Raw genomic sequence first — 22,060 nt, 5'->3', positions numbered from 1 at the left:
ATCATCAAAAATCATTGATACAATTGATCTCTTTAAGTGGAAGGAGTGGAAACTTTATTGTATAGGTTACTTCAGTGGAGGGGCCTGCTGTTGTCTATTGCTTCTTGCATCGTGTGGCATGATTGGTAGTCATTGACAAATGAGGTGTGGAATCCTGTTTTCCTCCTGCTGGATGCAGGCCTTGCGCAATTACTCATTGATAATTCTTGCATCTCTTGTTGTTAGTACAGCCTCACTGCCAGATTCGAGTTCCTCCTAGAATTCATGGAGTACCAAAAATACATAAAGAAAACCATTCTTTAAGGCTGATAGTGAATGGGATCAACTTTTCTGCTTACAACTTGGTGAAGTTCTAGCCTGCAAATTAAGACGTCTTTGCTGTGCAAAACTGACTCTTTATGTGAAGAACTTGATGGACTTTATAGAATGCATAAGGGGAGAAACATTTTTAAAGCGGGAATTATGGTCAGCTTTGATGTAAAATCACTGTTCACAAACGTGCCACTAGACAAAACTGTTTGTATCCTAAAAAGAGTATGTCTCGCCAGATGTATGCGACCTGGTAGAGTTATGTTTGTCTTCATCATACTTCAGATGACAAGGAAAATACTGCAAGCAGACTGACAGTGTAGCAATGAGATCTTCCCTATCCTCATTAGTGACCAACATATTCATGAAGGCATTTGAAGCAATGGCTCTTTGTTCCTTTCCTGTGAGCCCCTGATGGTGATTCAGATACATTGATATCGCATTCGCTACATGACCCTATGGTGAGACAGAGCTCTACAGATTTCATCAATATTTGAACAAAATGCACAGGAGAAGACTTGACAAATTCCTAGACATGAAAATATGTATGATGATGGATGGAAAACTAGGGCACAGAGTACACTGGAAGCCTACACGTGCTGACAGGTATTTGCACCCCCAATCCAACCACCACCCAGCACAAATTACTGTCATCCTTTCACTGGCTGTCCAAATACAGCACCTAAGTGATGTTCACATCATATCATCCTAGCTCAAAAGGTGGGAAATAATTTTGTTGGCCAATGGTTGCAGCCATAAATAGATCCACACCAATGGCACTGAATAGAAGGAAGGAAGATAGGTAAGAAATTGACAACTTCCAACAAGCAGCATGTTTACCCTATGTGAAGAATGTCACTGGACTGGCGTCCAGCTTGTCTTTTATATCAGCTGCAAGATCTAAAATGGGCCACGCTGCAACAAGTACAAAGTAGATGCTATGCACACTGCACACTTTAGCGAGGTGGAATGTGAGTTTGGAAAAGTAGACTGGCAGGCCGGTAGCTACACATATACAGAAACATGAGTGCTCCATTCAATTAGGGTAGCACCGAAAATCTGCAGTGGCAGAACACCAGAAAGACTGTGGTAAGGAAATAAGATTTAATGAAACTTGGGCACTTACCAAGTATCCGGGGATAGTGAAATGGTGAAATGCAAGGTCAGAGAAGTCAATGAAATACTAAAACATGCTAACAACATGAATAGAAAGGATGGATTCAGGCTTGCCCTGTCCTGGTTGCCAGCCATCATAGCCTGGCAGGTCACGGTAACAACACGAGAAGCGAGTGTTACCAGCAAGCAACTTCCACCACACAGCCTGCATCCAGCAGAAGGAAAATAGGAGCCCACAGCTTTGCCAATAACTACCAGTCATGGCACACAATGCAAGAAGCAATAGTCAACAACAGTTCCCTGCTCACTCCACCACAGTAACCTATTACAATAAAGTTCTCGCTCCTTCTGCCTCAACATACCAATTACACCAATGACTTTTTTTTAAATTATGGTGTAATGGTATGCTCAGTGAGCAGTCACGACAAGAGATAAGTGACTGGACAACAACAACACACCAGTATACATAAGGAGGCCACTGCAATGGTGGCTCAAACAATGGTTTCTCCAACATTTGTTTTTATAATAGGATGCAGCACCATACCCAGAAAGCTCTTACATCAACTGATTCAGACCAAAAAAGCTGCAAAATTATTTAAGTGTGACATTACACTCAGCTGAAAACATAAAAATGTTGTTCATAATTACACTGCTGGCCACCGTAAATGCAACACCCTGATGGAGGCATCAGAATCAAGTGAAATTTACACCATGGGTTTGCAGCGATGAGATATGCAACTGATTAGAATTTCAGTGCAGACGCACATCACGCGTGCCTGTGATGCCGCCTCATAGCGCCATTTAAGGCTTGGCGATTTCTACGAGTGTACGTTCGGCACATGTGTTTACCTTCTGGTTGTTTCACAAGACGATCAGTTATGCCTTGTAGACAACAGCGAACATCATTTGATCAAGTATCCGAGTTCGACAGAGGAAGGATAGTGGCTTAGCGAGATTGTGGATTATCATACAGAGAAATCGCTAGTCATGTTGGACGAAACCAAACAACTGTAATGCGGATATGTGACCGTTGGATGCAGGAGGGTATGACGGACCGACGTGGTCGATCGCATTCACCTCTGTGCACCACTGCACGTGCTGATAGGCAAATTGTGCGCATGGCAGTGACGGATCGCTCAGTGACATCCTGAACCATAGCACAGCACATTGCGTCTGTAACGCATCATCCAGTGTCTGCGCATACCATTCGACGCCGTTTACAGCAGAGTGCTCTGTCCGCAAGACGTCCATTGCTTCGTCTACCATTGACGCAGAACCACAGACGTCTCCGTCGCCAATGGTGTGATGGCAGACGGATGTGGACGGCAGAATGGAATGACGTTGTCTTTACTGAGGAGGCACGCTTCTGTCTGCAGCACCACAATGGTCGGATTCGAGTGTGGAGACACCGTGGAGAGAGGATGCTGGACAGCTGCATTATGCACCGCCACACTGGTCTTGCACCGGTTGTTATAGTATGGGGCGGTATTGGATATTACTCTCGCACGCCTCTAGTACGCATTGCCGGTACTTTAAATAGCCGGCGCTACATATCCGAGGTGCTGGAGCCAGTTGTCCTTCCTTACCTTCAGGGCTCGGCCACAGCCATATTTCAATAGGATAATGTGCAACCACACGTGGCACGCATTGTCCAAAGGTTCTTCATCAGTAACCAGATTGAATTGCTTCCCTGGCCGGCTCGCTCTCCGGATCTTTCGCCGATAGAAAACATGTGGTCCATGGCTGCTCAACGAGTGCCCCAGATTACATCCCCAGCTGCCACACCAGATGATCTTTGGCAACGTGTGGAAGCTGCTTGGGCTGCTGTACCCCAGGAACACATCCAACATCTCTTTGACTCAATGCCAAGACATGTGGCAGCGGTGATCTCCAACAATGGCGGCTACTCTGGCTACTGATTCTGGCAAGAACCACATGTCACAGACGTCTGTAAACGTAATCATTTGATACTTGGTCAACATGTTATCTACAAAATAAATTTTGTTGTGCTACCTCTTGTCTTTCTTGGTGTTGCATTTACAGTGGCCAGCAGTGTAGTTTGATAAATTATGTAGTCTTTGATTGTTAACTATTACATGATGAGTATAACATTCTCTTCTGTTCCTCATGTGTTTTTCTTTTCTTGCTTTATCCTTGAAAGTCTTTTGGTTGGATCGATCACAGTTCCAGATGGGCTTGTATAAATGCAATATTCTTTTTTATTTTTTAAAGCTTCAGAAAAGACCAAGGGTGCTTTACACTGCACACACACTGCCGACTATGTTGTCTATCATGGTGGTACCACCATGGTGGTAAAATCAGATTGTCATATTTATTATTGTTTCAGTCTGTCACAGCAGCCAGAGTCCCCAATTACATTATTTATTTATTTTTATTTTTTATTTATTTGGTTTTTTTTTATTTTTTATTTTGCTGCACAACAATATTAGCAAAATCTATTGATAGATCTGGTTTATTTGATCTTCCCCAGCCATGCATGAATGTTTTGGGGATCTTTACGTAGCAAAATAAATAAATAAATAAACACTGTTCTACCTGTAAAATCTTCATCTGTTGAGCCAGCCTGCTTTTGGTAGGTGTATCCTCAGGCAGTTGTGGAAGAGTTGAAGTTCCCTGTTCTAATTGTATTACTTGTGGGTATTATTATGTTTATACTGAAGTTTTTGTTGCTTAGAGGATTGCGAATTCCAAAGATTTTCAATTTCATTTTCTGTATCCACGCTGTGATAGCTACTGTTTCTTCTGTGTCATGTTTGTTCATCTCTGTCATTACTTCAAAATCTGATATCATGTTTCCTCATACTACATCTAGTATTTCCCTGGCTAAATGTCTCTTCTTGCAGTCCATGTATAATATTTTCCTTTATACTATAGCTTTTGGTACTGTTTGCAGTGACATTTGTCCCTTGAACTATTAAGATGTCACTTTTTTTTCTTCAAAAACAACTTTTTTATGTTGTGTTATTTTTTATTTAGAGAGTCCTCCTACATTCCACTGAAAAATATGTATGCTTTTAGTTGCCCCTCGGTATCATATGGCCAAAGGGAAGTGCAAAACTGAAACAGAAAATAAACATTGCAAAACAAGAAGCACTAAAAAATTTTGTAATTATGATGGACTATACAACTGATAGCATGAAAGCATATTGCTCAGTGAATATCTTGAACAATAAAAAGATGCTGAAGAGAGACAATGACTTATGAAGATTGAAATAAAGAAGATATGGATACAAAAATAAAAAAAAGGAGGGAAATATCAGCGAGAGTGACATAAATTATTTAATTGTGACTTCACCATGGAAGAATTGAATCAGTCTGTGAATAGATTACAGACAAAAAACAACCAGGACCAGACAACATTTTCCCAGAGTTTTTAAAAGATTTAGGAAGTAGATAAAGATCTATTTTCCAATTGAAATATAAGAAGGTCTGTAGAAAATACATAAGCCTACCAACTAGTGGGTAAAAGCTACAGACATAGTAATCTCCAGATCACTTTATCGACCTCAATAATGATCAAAATCTTTGAAAAAAATTTTTAACTTTAAGACTCAGTTACTTCCTTAAACATTAAAAAATCCTAAGAGCAAGCAAGTTTCAAGAATACCTGTCCACACTCAACTCAGTTCTCAGAACTGCAAAACACCAAATTAGGATTCAATAAAAAGTAAAGCTCATTATCAATATTTGTTGATCTCCAATGAGCACATGATATGGTGTGGAGGAGTGAGTTTATAAATAAACTGAAAATATATGGAAGTGGAAGAAACAAATCAAATTGGATAAAGAGGTTCCTGACTCAGTGTGTGACAAAAATACACTGTAACAAGGTACAACCAAGTTACATCTAAATATAAATTGTACATAATTACTCTGCAATTCACAATTAAGTGCCTGGCAGAGGGTTCATCAAATCACCTTCAAGCTATTCTTCTACTGTTCCACCCTTGAACAGCATGCAGGAAAAATGTACACTTAAATCTCTCTGTGTGAGCTCTGATTTCTCTTATTTTATTACAACAATCATTTTTGCTGCCTTTGTAAGTGGATGCCAACAAAATATTTTCACATTCAGAGGAGAAAGTTGGTGATCTAAATTTCATGAGAAGATCCTGCCGCAATGAAAAACACCTTTGTTTTAATTAATGCCACCCCAATTTGCATATCATATCCAATGCACTCTGTTTCCTAGTTCATGAATACAAAATTAGCTGACCTTTTTGAACTTTTTCAATGTCCTCTTTCAATCCTACCTGATGCAGATAGCACACCATGCAGCAGTACTCCAGAAAAAGACAGACAAATGTACTATAGGCATTCTTTTTAGTAGACGTGTAATGTTTTCTAAGTGTTCTGCCAATAAATTAAAGTTCACTTTCCCACAAAATTACCTGTGTGATTGCTCCAATTCAAATTATTCAGAACTGTAATCCCTAAGTATTTAGTTGAATTCACTGCCTGTGTATTTTGTGATTTGCCATGTAACTGCAGTTTAGCAGATCCTTTTAGTACTCTTGTAAATGACTTCATTGTTTTCATTATTTAGAGGCAATTGCCATTTACACCATACAGATATACTGTCTAAATTATTTTGCAATTGGTTTAGATCATCTGCTGAAATTATGAGACAGTAAATGATAACATCATCTGCAAACAATCTAAGAGGGCTGCTCAAATTGTCTCGTATATCATTATATAGATTAGGAGCAGCAGAGGACCTATACACTTCCTTAGGAATCACCAGATATTACTTCCATTTTACTCAATGACTTTTCATCAGTTACTATGAACTGCAACATTTCTGACAGGAAATCATAAACCCATTCGCACAGCTGAGATGATACTGACTCCATAGGCACACAATTTGATTAGACATTGTTAGGGAGTAACAGTGTCAAAAGCTTTCTGAAAATCTGGCAATATGGGATCAGTCTGACATCACCTGTTGATAGCACTCATTACCTTGTGAGAATAAAGAGCTAGTTGTGTTCCACAAGAATTACATTTCTGAATCCTTGCTGGCTATTTGTTAGTAAAATGTTTTCTTTGAGGTAATTCATAATGTTTGAGCAAAATCCTGCAGCAAATCTAAATTAGTGATATGTGTCTGTAAATTAGTGCATTACTCCTATTTTATTTCTTGAGTATTGGTGTGGTAAGTGCAACTTTCGAGTCTTTAGGTATGAATCTTTCAATGAACAAGCATTTGTAAATGATCGCTAAGCGTAGAACATACTCTGAGAGGAACCTAAGTAGTATACAATGTGGACTGGAAGCCTCACCATTATTAATGGACTTAAGCTGCTTCGCTACACCAAGGATATCTACTTCTAAGTTACTCATGTTGGCAGGTGTTCTTGATTCAAATTCTGGAATATTCATTTCATCTTCTTCAGTGAAGGAATTTCAGAAAACTGTGTTTAGTGACTCTGCTTTAGTGGCACTGTCATCAGTAACATTTCCATTCCCATTGCACAGTGAAGGTATTGATTACGTCTTACTGCTGGTGTTCTTTGCATACGACAAGAATCTTTTTGCATTTTCTAGCAGATTTTGAGACACTGTTTCATTGTGGAAACTATTAAAAGCATCTCACACTGAAGATCATGCTAAAGAGTTACAAAGAAAGTAAAATTGAGCTGCCAAAGGGTAGCCATATACTGCTCAGTATCTACATAAATGACCTGGTTAAAGTGCTGAAGAGCACTGAAATTATAAATGTGAACGTGTGTATAGATGACATCCTTATGGGCCACATAAAACAATTGTCTAAACCAAAAACAGAAACTAGAATGTTGACAATAAACATTGCATAAACATGATCTTTATAGAATAATGTGATCATCAATAAATCAAAAACTGTGTATCAGGTCTTCTCCCTATAACATAAAATCTCAAACTTCACTATAAATACTGAAAGCAAAATGCTTCTAAACAGCACCTGCACCAATTTAAATAATAATAAATTAATATTTGCCAACTTTGTAGACTTTAATAAACAAAGAAATGCAGAAAATAAAACCAGTCTTGAAGACACTAGCTGGAGCAAAATGGGGATGCACTCAGGGCACCTTAAACAAAACATTCAGTACATATATATGGTTATGTTATTAAATATGGAAGTGAAATTTTGATCTCCACAGAACAAAAGCTGATAGGCACTTCAGAGAGGATTGAAAATTGAGCACTTCACCTCATAACTAGGGCAGTCGAAAATACAGTTACTGTTGCCATGCATCTATACACAAAAAAACCTCCCCTTGCAACAGAAATCAAGAAGCAAGCCATAAGTACATTCATCAAAATGTAAACTTCACAGAAAACAAATTGTATCAAAGTCTGTCCTCCAAGGCCCATAAAAACAGATGAAATCAATAGAAGGATGTAAAAAGATATTGGACAGTCTAGATATAAATGTAACCACAGAGAATATCTAAAAACTTGTCAATCATTTACAGTCCATGTACATAAAAAAAACCAGCTGACAGTGAGGAACAATGCTAAGAATGAAACTTCAGATACTATTTTAAAGGCAACTGCAATATGAGTGCTACTTGAAAAAATATCCAGAACCAGAATGGTTTAGAACAGGGCTTCCCAACCTTTCCAGCTGACAGATCCCTTCTTCAGTCGAAAATCCATTGCGGACCCCTAGTCAGTCAAGAGCACAGTAACTTTAAATTTCAGAGCGAAACCCAAGGGAACTGAAAGCTTCTTAATGCAAGTGCCATGTTTCCAATGACCCCCCCCCCCCCCCCCCCCTCCCTGAACTATCGATAGTCTTTGGTTTAGAGATGAATGAAAACAACTTGAAATTAACAATCCAATTTGAATTACCACTGTATCCAGACACTTACTAGTGGATTTACTCCCTTTGTTCAACACACTATAGCCTGATTAAAATTATTTGGTAATTAACATTTCACACGTTGGAGCTGCCTTCCTCCAAGAGCAATCAACGTCACGTCCAAACTGTTCGCTGTTGACAAACTGCCGCTTGTGGTCTGTTCACTTCCACTGTTTGGCTACTGTTGTGCATATTTCGTAAGTTGTGTGTGTGTGTGTGTGTGTGTGTGTGTGTGTGTGTGTGTGTGTGTATGTGTGTGGTTTTTCGTGAAATCCGAAGAAAAATGTTCAAATGTATTTAAAGTCTATGGGACTTAACTGCTGAAGTCATCAGACCTTAGTCTTACACACTATTAACCTAAGTTTAACTTCCGCTAAGGACAACACACACACATGCCCGAGGGAGGACTCGAACCTCTGGCGGGAGCGGCCTCCCAATCCACGACGACATGGCGACTTAGACTGCGCATCTATAAAAGCCAATAAAATCGCTAATCCTGCAACATCAGTGGATTCATCTATCTGCAGAGCAAATGAATTGTGTTGTATGTGAGAAATAAGTGTCTTTCATATCATTTGACATATTAACAATGCATCTCTTGACAGTATTGTTTGATACTGGCACCAAAGATACAAGTTTTACTGCCTTTTCGTCTAGCATGCAAGAAACAATATCATTAACACGCAGCTTTATGAGATTTTCTGCAATGGTATGAGCTTTGCCTGTTTTTGCCATTCCATAACTAGCCAAGAAAGTAGCTTTTAATCAATTTTCATTAATTGTTTTTGCATGAGTTTTCATGCAATGCTGATAAGCAGCTGGTTCAGCACTCTTTCTTTTGAGAAAATCTCAAAAGATGTCTTTAGCCTGGAAATCCGGGTGAGTACCTCCAAATGATGGCCCAGTTTAACTGGAACCATTGAACTGTTCGCACAAATTACACACTGAGCTTTACCCTCCTTTGTCTCCATAAAGCCCATTTCTAAAAATAGCTTTCGTTGTTATTACGCTTCTTGGTTATTCTACTTCCACAGGATATTGCAACCAATGGAGTACTTGCAGTGTTTTCACATAATAAATCCAGCTGTGGAGCTTCTTGTGATTGTTCTTCCTTTGGTCATCCTCCATCCTCATTCATTTCAACTGGAAACTTCCCTTGTTGTGAATGTGATAGAGAAACTGCACTCTTCTTCAATGTCCTGACTTCAGCAACCGATCCATGTTAGAAGTAATAAACGGGTCAAAAATCGACTTATGAAATAGGTAGTGCACTGTCAAAGCAAGTTTAACATTTAATGATGCCTGCGGCTGCATACGTGCCAGCGAGCACTGTGATTGGTCGACAAAGCACGCTTCGCGCATGCGTAAAAGGTTTCAGCGCATCTAGCACTGTGAGCCGTTGCACAAACGACCCCTGTATTGTTGCGAAACAGTCGATCAGAGAAGCCACATTCCCTCGCACTAAAATGTGTATGTGTTCTCACTTAGGAACCGCAAAGGCTGCTTGGGAATACGACCTGAAGTAAAAGTACACATGTTTTTAATATGAAAAAAGAAGTGATGAATTTGATTTTCACATTTTTATTCAATAATTTTACTCATTATTTTACACAATTTGGTGAAACGTGGCCGTGGACCCCCTAGAAAGAGCCGCACATTAAATGAAACAGGTATGCTTCAAAGTTCCCATTTTTCTTCTGAACACATAGTTCAACATTCTGTGCAGGCACAACAACACAAGTGTTGAAATGACTCAGCATAGTCCTACTACCAGCACATGGCAAATTTCTGGATGTATCAGTGTCCTGTGAACACACATAAACTGAATACTACATATGGAAAATTTTACCCATTGCAAATACAGTATGTCAACAATTTTTATATTGGTGATAATCCCACACAACTTTAATTTTTACACTAATTAAATGACAGTCACCATTTGCTCCCATAAATACTGTTCACTGATGAAGGCACATTTACACAGAATGGAATCAACAACACACACTATAATCATCATTGGTGTGGCATGATTGGTAATGGCCAAATGATGGGACAGAATAGCTTGAATTTTTTGGAAAATTCCTTTGTTGAACACCCATCACATTTTGTCAGATGTGTGAGGGAATATGCAGAGGCAGTCAGACAAGCAACACAACATGCTCTCCCAAGGGTGCACAAATGCAATGAAGTTTATGGTGGGATGTTTGAACATTTCTTCTAAACTGCACAACTGCTTAGAGGTGAATCTGATAAAAATTTGTATTTTCTAATTGATACTTCATAAAATGAATGTTGCAATAAGTTCATAGGCTTCCATGCCCAGTGTTATTTTGAGTAACATATTTTTGGCTATTGGGCCCTGTCATAATAAACTGCTAAAACAACTAAATTGCTGATGTTTCAACTGACTTGCTGTGGTTCTCATGCAGGCGGTTCACTGCTGATACTGGTGAATATCTTTCTTTATGTACTGTGTATTTTGGTTATGTGGTGGCTACTGATGTCACGTATCTGGGGTGGAACCCAAAAATATTTTATTCAGACTGTAATGTTTACTAACTGTTGCACATGTGTAAACCTGGCAGTCTACTAAATAATACAGAAAATAAATAATAGTGTACATCAAATGTGTTCTATCTTGCAAACCATTCAGAAGAGGGCATACATCCATATGAAGTTTTCCCCTTCAAATGATCATTCCTGTCATACAATAACAGTAATAATAATAATAATGATTCTTGGCATATGTATAAAAACAGATTACAATTCTTGATACATAACACAATAATATATTATTCTGAATATGTCATTGATTAACAAAATGATTAAATTAGAAATAAAATGGTTCACTTAACACTGTTTACATATTTTTTAAATGCACTTCTTATTCTGCATTGTGGATGATATTCTTCTAATATGTAAAAGAGATTTTGTAACAGAAATTTCTTTAGCTGAAATTTAAGCTGCATTTTATGTAGGGTCATAACTTTACTGCATATTGCATTGGCTAACTTTAAACCTGCATATTACAGACCCTTTTCATAGAGTGCTGTTCTGTGGGTGCTGATGTACCATTTTTCTTTATTTCTGGTATTGTACTGATGCAAATCAGAAGAAATGTTGGGCTGCAGTCTTTTAACAAACCATATGGCTTTTAGAATGTACATGTTTACTACAGTTAGCACACCAGTTTTTGGAAACAAGCCTCTGCACGATTCCTTACATTTTGCTCCGCAGATGATTCTTATAGCCCTTTTTTGAAGTGTCACTATCTTATCTAGTTTTGCTTTGGTTGTTGTGTCCCAAATTTCTATTCCATAATGCAGGTTAGAGGAAAATAGAGCATGATATGGAGTCTTTAGGACAACAGTGTCTCTGCAGAACTTGCTAATCATATTAACAGCAAATACATTCTTAGACAGATTACATGCTAGAGTGTCAACATGTGTGTCCCATTTTAGATTGCTTTGAAACTGAGGAATTTTACACTAAACTTTTTCTTTTATATACTAATTCCTTGCCTACGTATAGTTTAACTTCTTCATTAAAACTACTGTTGTTGAACTCCATGAGACATGTTTTACTATTGCTTGCATTTAATTGGCTTTCATTAATGTATTGAACAGTTTCATTTGTCACATTATTACAGTGGGTCTGCCATACATTAAATGATTCCTTTTTAGGTACAATGGATGTATCATCCACATAGAGAACTTCTTTGGAACTTTGAGTGCAATGTTTTATGTCATTTACATAAATCAGAGACAGAAGAGGACCATATTCCTGAGCCCTTGGTCACTCCATATTTTATATTAGTGATTTTGGATTTTTGAACACCATTTTCAGTTTTAAGTAGTACAGACTGTTGTTGTTATTCATGTAAGACTTTATTAGTTCATGAGCAATGCCTCTCTTACCAATGTTCCATAGCTTATGTAATAGGATAGTAGTGTTCACACAGTCAAAAGCGGTAGAGGTGTATACTTGCAACATGTTACTTGTTCTTGATGCCAGTTATTATCTCTTCAATTAACTGAGCAGCTGCTTTGCTAGTTGATTTCCATTTTAAGAATCTGTTTTGATTTTCAGACATTGGGTTGTGTATGTTTAGAAAGTTTATAATTCTGCTATACATGACTTTTTCAACTATGTTGGAGAAGACAGGAAATACTGAGTTTGGTCTGTAGTTTTCAGTTTTGTGTTTGCCACCATTTTTAAAGATTGGTATTACCTTGGCTATTTTTAGTCTGCCTAGGAAAATGACTGATTCTATTATATTATTTACTCCAACAGACAGAGGTAAAGAGACATTTTACCTACACTGAGGCCATTATGTCCTGTGGAACTCGAAGATTTTAGAGAACTAATGATGATAATTGTTTATTTGCAGTTTGTGGGGGCTAGCTACGTGCTTTGCTCAGATGGATTGTCTTTAAAATTATACTGCAGGTTATTATGTTTGTCACTGACAGCTTCCCATACTGAATAAAAATTTTCATTGAAGATATTAGCAATTTCAAGTTGGTAATTTGCAACCATCCCACTGTCATCAATAATGATGTCTATACAGGATACTGACGACTGAATAGTGACCATTCCTCCTGAACACCCTACATAGAATTAACTTATTTACAAAAGCTGTAATATTGGTTGATCCTGTAGCAGCAATTCAAGATATCTCAACAAATCATAACCAAAATATTACAACGTACGTCAGGGGCAAAAATAAAGGAATAACGTTTCAGTGAATAGCTTTGCTTGTAGTAACCAACAGTAGTGAGACTGTTGATCTATTGACCAAAAAAAGAGCATGTATTACAGGCTAAAAAAGGAATACATATTAAAGGTGGCCAAAAAAGGAGCATGTATTACAGGCTAAAAAAGGAACACGTATTAAAGGCTAACAACAAAACTTATTCTATCTGACACACTTAAGAAACTTACTCACGTGACAGTTATGAAATACCATATAATAGACTTAACAAGTAAATGAAAAGGGAAAATTTGGGTGAATATACAAGAATGTTGTGAGCTGTTCAGAAACAAACTGATGAGGGAAGCAATGGCCAACTTTAGATTAACAATGGGACGTGATTGCCTAGTCCAGTACCTAAACAAATGAATGTCCTATTCGCCAAACTAGTGTTGTGAATTTGGATTATGTACTGATATGCTTAGGTTTGGATGCAGAAGCACAGAAAGAAGGCAACATCTGCAAATTATACTGGGATGTCAGAAATCATATGTTCTAATTTTTTGAAAACTTTACTTCATTATTACATTTACTTCTCTAAGCTGTTATGTACATCAACAGATGTTACTGGGATGTCAGAAACTGTGTTTTCCTTTTTCTGTAGACATAACTTATATTTTATTATTATTATTATTATTATTATTTTCAAAGTAATTACATATGAAATAATTAATATTTTCTTGTTAATATGCAGTGAGATATTAAATATATTATGGATTGATTCCCAATAAAGCAATATGTAACTACATCAACAACATGATTATTTTTACCAATTAATATTACTGTATTTATACTTTCATCAGAATACATTAACATTTCAGTTGCTATAATAGAGGTGGTCCCATTCATTAGCCCTAATTATTCTATACAAAACACTGAATCATGAATTAACATATCTACTCTATGGATAATCATTTGCCATTATATAAGGATTGAACAGAGTGAGTGAGTGCGTGAGTGAGTGAGAGAGAGAGAGAGAGAGAGAGCACACATGTGTGGGCACAGGGGTGCAGGCGCATTCATGTGTTTAGCAGTCACCTTTTTCAAAGTGTTTCCAATAGGATGTTTATCGTACTGTAATTTGTCAATTTTAATGTTGGGAGTTCTCCTTCATTTCCTTGAGACCTAACCCTATTTTTAAAATTTGATGCTCTTTCTTATTTTCATTAAAATTACCTGAATCACTGAATTCAGATTAGTGCTTAACAAGTTTAGAATACTTTTCAATATGATGACATGTAACACAAACACACAAAATATATAATCTCATTATTGGAGGCCATATTTAGATGGAGGGTTTCTAGGCCACAAGCCTAGACATATGCAACACGAAGAGACCTTCAATGCAAAAATTTTAAATCAAAAATGTTTTTCTTTTGAAACTGTGATGTAGATGTAATTATTTTGCATGCTCTTTTTTGACTTTTTCAATGGATGGCTGATATGATTCAAGTGAGGATTTCTCTCTCAAACCTTGTGTCATATTCCCAACAGTGCCAAATCAAATGTATGGTACTAAAACTGGTAAAACTGCAAAGCCGTTTAAAATAATTTAATGGAATTTTGGCCATTTGAAGTGAGTTAGATTTTGTAGGAACCGATTTCTGCCATGCCAAGCTTCATTCAAATCAAGACCTGTAAAAATTTTTAGTTCCTTTTACCAGGCACAGACTCTTGAGCTCCTGTAATGGGGAAAATCTTTTTTGAAATGACTATATTCATCGGTGAGATATTACAAGAAATATACATAATATGTTAATATCCCCAATGTCTGACTAATAGTGTGTTGACTTATAATGTCATAGCCAGTTCACACAGCCATTGTGATTGTTTTAGCAAGAAATTTAAAATTCAAATAAATAAATAAATGCATTTTTTAAGAATATGACTTATTTTCACAATAATAATTTTTCATCGTATGAAGTACACTACCACTCATTGTCAAAAACTCCATAAATCTGCCACATCTCTACCAACATTATGGTGGTTGTACCTGTCATTGTAGATGAATCATCATGTAAAAGCAAATTAGAGCTATTACTCTAATATCTTTTTTATATTTTCCATATAATCTATAATTATGGAACACTGTAAAATACAAACTAATCAACATAAAAAGAAAGAGGGGTTTAAATTTGTAAGTGCCAAATGAAAACTTTTTTCATTTTTAATCTCATAAACTAATTAAATCATAAATAGCATAGCAAAATTGAATAGAATTGAATAATAAACCTTAAATTCGGCATTTGACAAATGCTTTGATGTGTTGTTTTGCAGATTAGTTATCACAAAATTCCCCCTGTTACGGTTCAGCCTAGTGGTCTTTAGATCTTAAATATGAATGGTCATTAACACAGTACAAATGGTAGATGTAGATGTCAACAGCGTTTTCATTATTATATGAAACTCACATTAAAATTTAGATTGCTCTAATATACTTTTATGTTGCAGCTGATGATTCGATAGACCTAAGTTCCCACATGGATACCACCATAAGTGTGGGGGAGCACGCCTTTAGCCAAATGCAGGGAGACCTTGACCAGCAGCGGCTCCTGGGCGAGCGACCACAGTCTGATCCTCTAGGTGACCTCATGGTTAAAGAAATGCAGAACAAAGAGAGGTATGACTTCATAGCATCCTTATTCTTAATCTTTTTCTCAGCATTTCCTTTGCCTTTTTCGTTTCTTGGTGCACAATAAGAGCTACAGTGGTCTTTCTCATTTCAGTATGCACATTCTACTTCTGTATGTTCTTACTTCCCATATCCTTCATCTACAGAACTTGAACATTTGCAGCCAAGTAAAACTTTATTGAAGTAATAACTTCATCTGCCATGGCACTGAGTTCACTTCTGTTTATAAAATAATTTTAACTTTAATCACTTAAAACAGATCAGGCCTGCTAACTCCATAGGGTGTTATATTAACTTACACTGGTCATCTGCATGAAGCACTAACCATCATCATAACACCTAAGTACCATCTAACACTTTAATCAAACAGTATTGTGTGCACTGGAAAGAAAAGAGGAGAATGATAGTATTTATGTGGCTAATACAGAGTCTCAAAGACAAGTGAAAAGTACAGAAAGCTATAGCTGTAGTGCTTATTGCCCATATTTTGCACAGCAGTTTAAGAAAAGATGTGAAGCTTAATTTAACAGAGTCCTTGTTTCTTCCTGCATTTGGCATTTCAATCTAGATATATGAAAAATGATATTGGGGAATGGACGTGAAAACAAAGCCAGATGTGTATATATTTATATACACAAAACAGCATTTATGTACTTTCCAGTCAATGCATACTGTCATTTCCTTGTCATTTGTATGTTATTCCTACGTCCAGGCACTAGTAGAAATGGACGAGCAGCAAATGTATTAAACTGAACATAACTTGTATATCAGAATGGATTACTTCTCACCAAATAGATAGGCATGGGATAGGCGCACACACACACACACACACACACACACACACACACACACACACACACACATTTTTGTGTTTGCTTATCTTGAAGAAGGACTTGGTCCGAAAGCTGAGCAATTTTCCATTTGTTTTATGTGGTGGTCCACATTTTGTATCTCTTTTATTGGAAGTTAATTACATATTCTCATATTCATATCTTATTCTCACAACTTCAAACATTTCAGTTTTAGAAACACAAATCTGAAGTTTGTATTCTTTTAAAAACTAAATTAAATATGAGTGATACGGGTAAACCACTTTAGAGAGCTCATACTTTAAAACTATTCTGTTGACTATGACCACAGCTTCAATAAAGTTTGTAAAATGGGTGCTATTGTGTATTGAGAACTTTTACCTCGCTTTCATTATACCATTGTGAATGGATTATTCTGCCATTCTTGCAAATAAAAATTGCCTTTGTTAATTAGAACACAACTCAGTAAGTGTACCTCTTATATTTATTTATTTTGTGGCCTGCATTTTGGCTTAGAAAGTCATCATCGGGTGACAAGCTGTTGCATGATAACAGCTTAATGAATCAAAAGCTGAATTATGCAGGGAATAGAGATTACTTGTTTAGAGATCTGTACTTTCATTCTTAAATAGTGCACTCCTCAGAGAATCTGTAGGGGCTTAAAATGTGAACCAGTGCACTCTATATGTTCTCTTTAAGCAATATGAAAAGTTACTTTAAAATATGTTACACACACAGCCCACCATAACTGCAATATTTCTGTCCTTTACATACATTTGCTTGGAACTCTTATTATTTGGGAATTTCATACCACTACAGACATCAGTATTGTAGTGATAGTTTTCTTTCATCTTTATTTAATGTATTTGTCTAGTCATGCAATGCTAAAAATTTAGTATGACTATTGGGCCTTTGTGCAACAACACTAGAATTTTCACTATTGACTCATGTCCCACTTTAAAGAACAGCAGCTCACATATGTTGCAATTTCTCAGGATAACTTCTTTGAAGATGGTCCTGCCAGAAACAATTTGCCACTAAATAGTTATGCAAGACTCGCATTGAGACCCATCAATGAGCACAGTAAATATATATAAACAAACCAAAAGAATCAATAATGAAAAATATGTGTACTTAATTAACATCTGCACCAAAATGTGTAAAGGAACACTCAAAGAAGTCAGTGTATCATCACTTTCATATATGTTTTTCTGCAGCTGCTATCATGGTGCTTCATACTGCCATTGTGACACGTTTACAACGTGTCATATCTCAAGTGGCTAGATAAGTACCTGTGAATTTGCTCCATTGTGTGCTGTGAACATCCATCTGACTAAGAAACATGTTGTTTATCAGTTAGTGAGAAATGAAATGTAGCAGGTGCATTTAGTTCTGTTGTTAGTGGTATCTGCATAGACAAAAAACATTTGTCACTTCTGTTGCTGGCACTGATTTAGTAAAGTTCAATTTTAATGAGATTATAATGATTAACAGCCAGCAGTTACTGTAGTATCCCAGAAACTTATCCAGGAAAAATTAAAATTATGGTTTTGATTGATTACATAATTACTGTTTTCTGATCTTTTTGTTTGATCACATGTAAATTAAAATTAAACTAAATTATTAAAACTAGAAGTTTTCTTCTTTTTCATTACAAAAGTGTGTGTAAATTTCCAATTCTTGATATCCTTGTATAGCTTAATGTAATCCACCTTAATTCAAAGCAATGCACACAGTCCTCATTAAGCTACTTAAAAATAACAAGAAAGGAAACAAAAAAGTTGAAATGCTAGCACACATTACAACACATAATAAAAAGTTTTTCTCAGTGCCAGTAAATGCTGTCTCAGATTTATAGAAGTCAGTGAAATAACATTCATTTGTTTCACCTGGGTACAAGTGTGAAGGTAATAAGCAACCAGTATTGATCAGTTACCAGTCCACCAGGCAAGGAAGAATCAATAACAAACACCTTTGTGCCTTTCTCTGTAAATGATTTACTCAATTACATTTCATAATCTTGCAATTCAGACCAATGCACATGAAAGCATTAATACATGCCTGTAAGTATAGTGTCAGTCTTTTGTTATTGTTTACTGGTTTGTTTATATTCCAAGGTAACCTTCACATTCCAGACTCACAGCACTATTAAATTGTAAATCACACACATTAGTGATTATATAAGCACTTTCACTGCAAATTATAAGACACACTGAAATATTATGCTGAAAAACAATATGAACAAATAGATTAATATTTTATTTATTATACATAAAATCATGTCACATAATTTCCTTTTTATTTCTTGCCATTACTCCATTATCATCCTCTGTTTCTGCAGAAAATTTCATATTAAATTATGCAGTACCAGTTTTCTATTGAAAATCTCAACACTATATACCACATTTGAAGCAGAAATAGGGTTAGAAATGACAAGAATTACATAATCAGTTTATAGTGTTGTCACAGAACCAAGCACAAACATTAGTGTGTTCATTGCTCACCAGTTCACACACAAACTGAGGCAAGCCAGAGCAGGCTTCCCCCTCCTCTTATTTATGGCAGTGCCCTTGAGTGTGGCTCAGTACCAGCTGAGCCGTGGTAGGAGTAACAGCTCTGCTCCACACAGCAGTGGCAGGCCCCTCTATTGCAACAGGCAGCAATGGTGTTCAGTTCAGATGAACGGTGAGTACTGACAGATTGTCATGTATTACACTCCACTGCATTTTTCCTTACATAAAACCTGCACTTCAGATCAGTAGAAGAAATTATGCAAATAAAAGACATGTGACTCTTTATGTCTTTGACAGTTACCTGACTGAAAGTTTTTGTTTTAAACAAATATCTTCCTCTGATTTTAATATGTACTACAATAACTGAATGACACAAACAACTGTTTAAAAGAGATGGGAAGGCAAATTCTTCATTGCATTTTAATATGTACTACAATAACTGAATTACACAAACAACTGTTTAAAAGAGATGGGAAGGCAAATTCTTCATTGCAGCCAAGCAATAACTAGTTTTCTTTGACAGTGACAAGTGAATTGCACTAAAGAAATATTATACTAATTATATCAGAACACAATACTTGGTCTTTTATTTATTATATTTTTTCTTCTAACTTAAAAGATAACATGGACAACAGTGCTTTGTCCATAGAGTATTGAAACTAAATGTATATCAGTTAACTTTCCTTGACCATTTACTAAAAGAATATACAAAAAGTTGCTGAAAGGTGAGATTGGGCCTCTCATTATGTTTTATACTTAAGAAAAATGTCTTAACTGAAATTACCCAGTGACTTGAATAGTTGCATCCAGTAACCAGTGAAATAATAAGTTCTGCATAAAAGACATTCTTCATGGTTACAATTTGCATAAGCAGAGGTTCTGCATTCTGCAATATGCCCATAAGTGACTGTATTTTTAGGTTTGCTATATTTATTTTACTTTCTCTTGGTGATTCTATACATTAAGCCTGTAACCAGTTGCAAACTGGTTTGATGACTTTGTTACTGACTTGTGCCAAAGAAAGTTAGTTTCTCAGCTGAGTTCAAACTCATTTTTAATATGATCATTGGGAGTTAGAGAAGTACGTCTTCTCCCACTTAACATCCATAATCCACAACTGATATAAGTTACTGTTTTTTTTTAACACTTGAATACAAATTCAAGCCTTTTTTATATGACTAGTAGGAGGTTTCTGAATTTGTTGAGAGTGTGAAAATTGCAGACACAAATTTTGCAAATTTATTTTTTAGACAACCTTAAAAAAATTACAATTCAAAATTTGAAATTCGTAGGATGAGCACATTTTGTCTAATTCCTAGTCTGAATTTTGTGCCATTAGTTTTGTGATAAAAAATAGATTACGTGTTAATAGATTACGTGTTTCACTGTCAGATAAAACAAATCACTCACATTTCAGTCTTAGAATTATTGTATCAGGGAGGGCAAATGGTTTGTTAGTTTTCAAACACTGACTGCATACAGAACTGGATAACACAAGGATACAGGCACACTGCCATGTGACATATCAGATCGGTTCACTGTCTTAAGGAGATTTTCTGCAAATATACTGAATAAAGGCTCTTAAGGCTGCATTCTGAATTTGAGGAATTTTATAAATGGCATACCATTGTTCTCTTGTGTGGTAATTATGGTGCAGATCGCCAGAATCTTTTCAGAAAATGAACTGTATTCATTATTATTTTCAACTTGTTTCAGAAGATAAGATGAAAGCACAAACATACATTTAATTGAGAAATCAAAGAGTGCATTACATTATAAGCAATTAGTAAGTTTTATATGATTCTTCTGTCATGTGTGAGAGATTGTTCTTGTAGCTAACAAGCATTTCGGTCACAGTGTTCCATCACACAAAAGCATTTTATTCACAGATAGTCAGTGAGGCATATAGAAGGTATATTTCTTAGTGCCAAGTTAATGGTTCCACATTTGTGACATACCACAACAAATGGCATACCACTGACTTCTGGTATTTGAGGGTTGTCTTTGTTGTCATCAAAGGAGGAAATAATCTCTTGCATCACACATGTGGCAACTGGAAGATCTAATTTCTTAAGTTTTCTTCTAATGCTGGAAAAAGTCCATTAGGTTAGCTTTCCAGCTAGTGGATTACTGACTACAAAAACAACTGCTTCGTTAATTATAGATTTATGCCACACAGTTCAAAAGGATGCCAGCATCCACAGTTCAATATACACTGCTGGCCATTAAACTGCAACCCTATGAAAGCTTTAGCAAATGTCAAACTGGCATGAAATGTGCTACGTGTTTGGATATCCAAATGACAAGCATTTTGACACCACAACTCAAAGTAGATTTGAGTAATGCTGTCTACATTCTGCATATAAGCAAAGGTTATGCAATGGACTTGTCACTCATAAATCACCTTTGAATGTTGGTTGTTTATGAGAATATTGTGTTATGCTTCATTTAAGCAGGAGAAATGTCTACCAGCACGTGTCAGAACTGGACAGCAGCAAGAATACAACCTATTGATATTACTGTTTGTCATTAGCTGATGTTGCTGCCTGCGATAGTTGGAATCCCATGATTGTTAGGAGAATATGGAATTGACAGGTTCAGGAGAGCCATACTCAGCATCATGTGGGATCTCAATGGCCCGTTGTGACTCACACATTGTTTGCACAGATGGAAAGTGCCCACATGGACTGACTCTGGAGCATCGCAGGCTGGTAGCATGCTGCCACTGTTGTGGCTTCTCTTCATGCAACAGCAAAAAGGGCCACACTGACACTGGTGTGCCTGATAACAGCACTGTACACAGGAGTACCACTATGTCTTATTTCCAGAAGCATTATAGTTCTGCATAAATCTTCATAACGAATGTGCCTGTGTGTGTGTGTGTGTGTGTGTGTGTGTGTGTAGGTTCTGAAGACAATGAACATTGGCAGACTGCATTTATCAGAACTTAGTGATGGTATGAGGTGTCACTGGGTGCTTCATCCATGTAGCCAGTAATCTAAACAGCTGTTACATTATGGACCCATTAAGGCCACTTACTGTGTCTTGTTTTAAGGTCTC

General features: G+C 36.5%; 1 protein-coding gene and 1 long non-coding RNA gene across 4 annotated transcripts in view; one reads left to right on the top strand and one right to left on the bottom strand.

The window, feature by feature from the left end:
* Nucleotides 1–22,060, top strand: part of LOC124796389 (protein GDAP2 homolog) — a 969,166-nt gene that overhangs the window by 803,810 nt on the left and 143,296 nt on the right. For all 3 annotated transcript variants that reach the window (XM_047260559.1, XM_047260558.1, XM_047260560.1), the window contains one exon: nt 15,498–15,666. In XM_047260559.1, the coding sequence (XP_047116515.1) occupies nt 15,498–15,666 (169 nt within the window). The remainder of the gene's footprint in view (nt 1–15,497; nt 15,667–22,060) is intronic.
* On the bottom strand, nt 9,899–19,149 carry LOC124796391. The gene is made up of 3 exons (XR_007016758.1): nt 18,377–19,149; nt 17,780–17,895; nt 9,899–10,098 (listed from the first exon to the last, which is right to left on the bottom strand). It is a non-coding gene; the product is annotated as an uncharacterized LOC124796391 (long non-coding RNA).

The sequence above is a fragment of the Schistocerca piceifrons genome, chromosome 4 (assembly GCF_021461385.2).
Source record: "Schistocerca piceifrons isolate TAMUIC-IGC-003096 chromosome 4, iqSchPice1.1, whole genome shotgun sequence".
NCBI classification, from domain to species: domain Eukaryota; kingdom Metazoa; phylum Arthropoda; class Insecta; order Orthoptera; family Acrididae; genus Schistocerca; species Schistocerca piceifrons.
The sequence above is the reverse complement of the archived record's forward strand: the minus strand, read 5'-3'. Positions and strand labels throughout refer to the sequence as shown.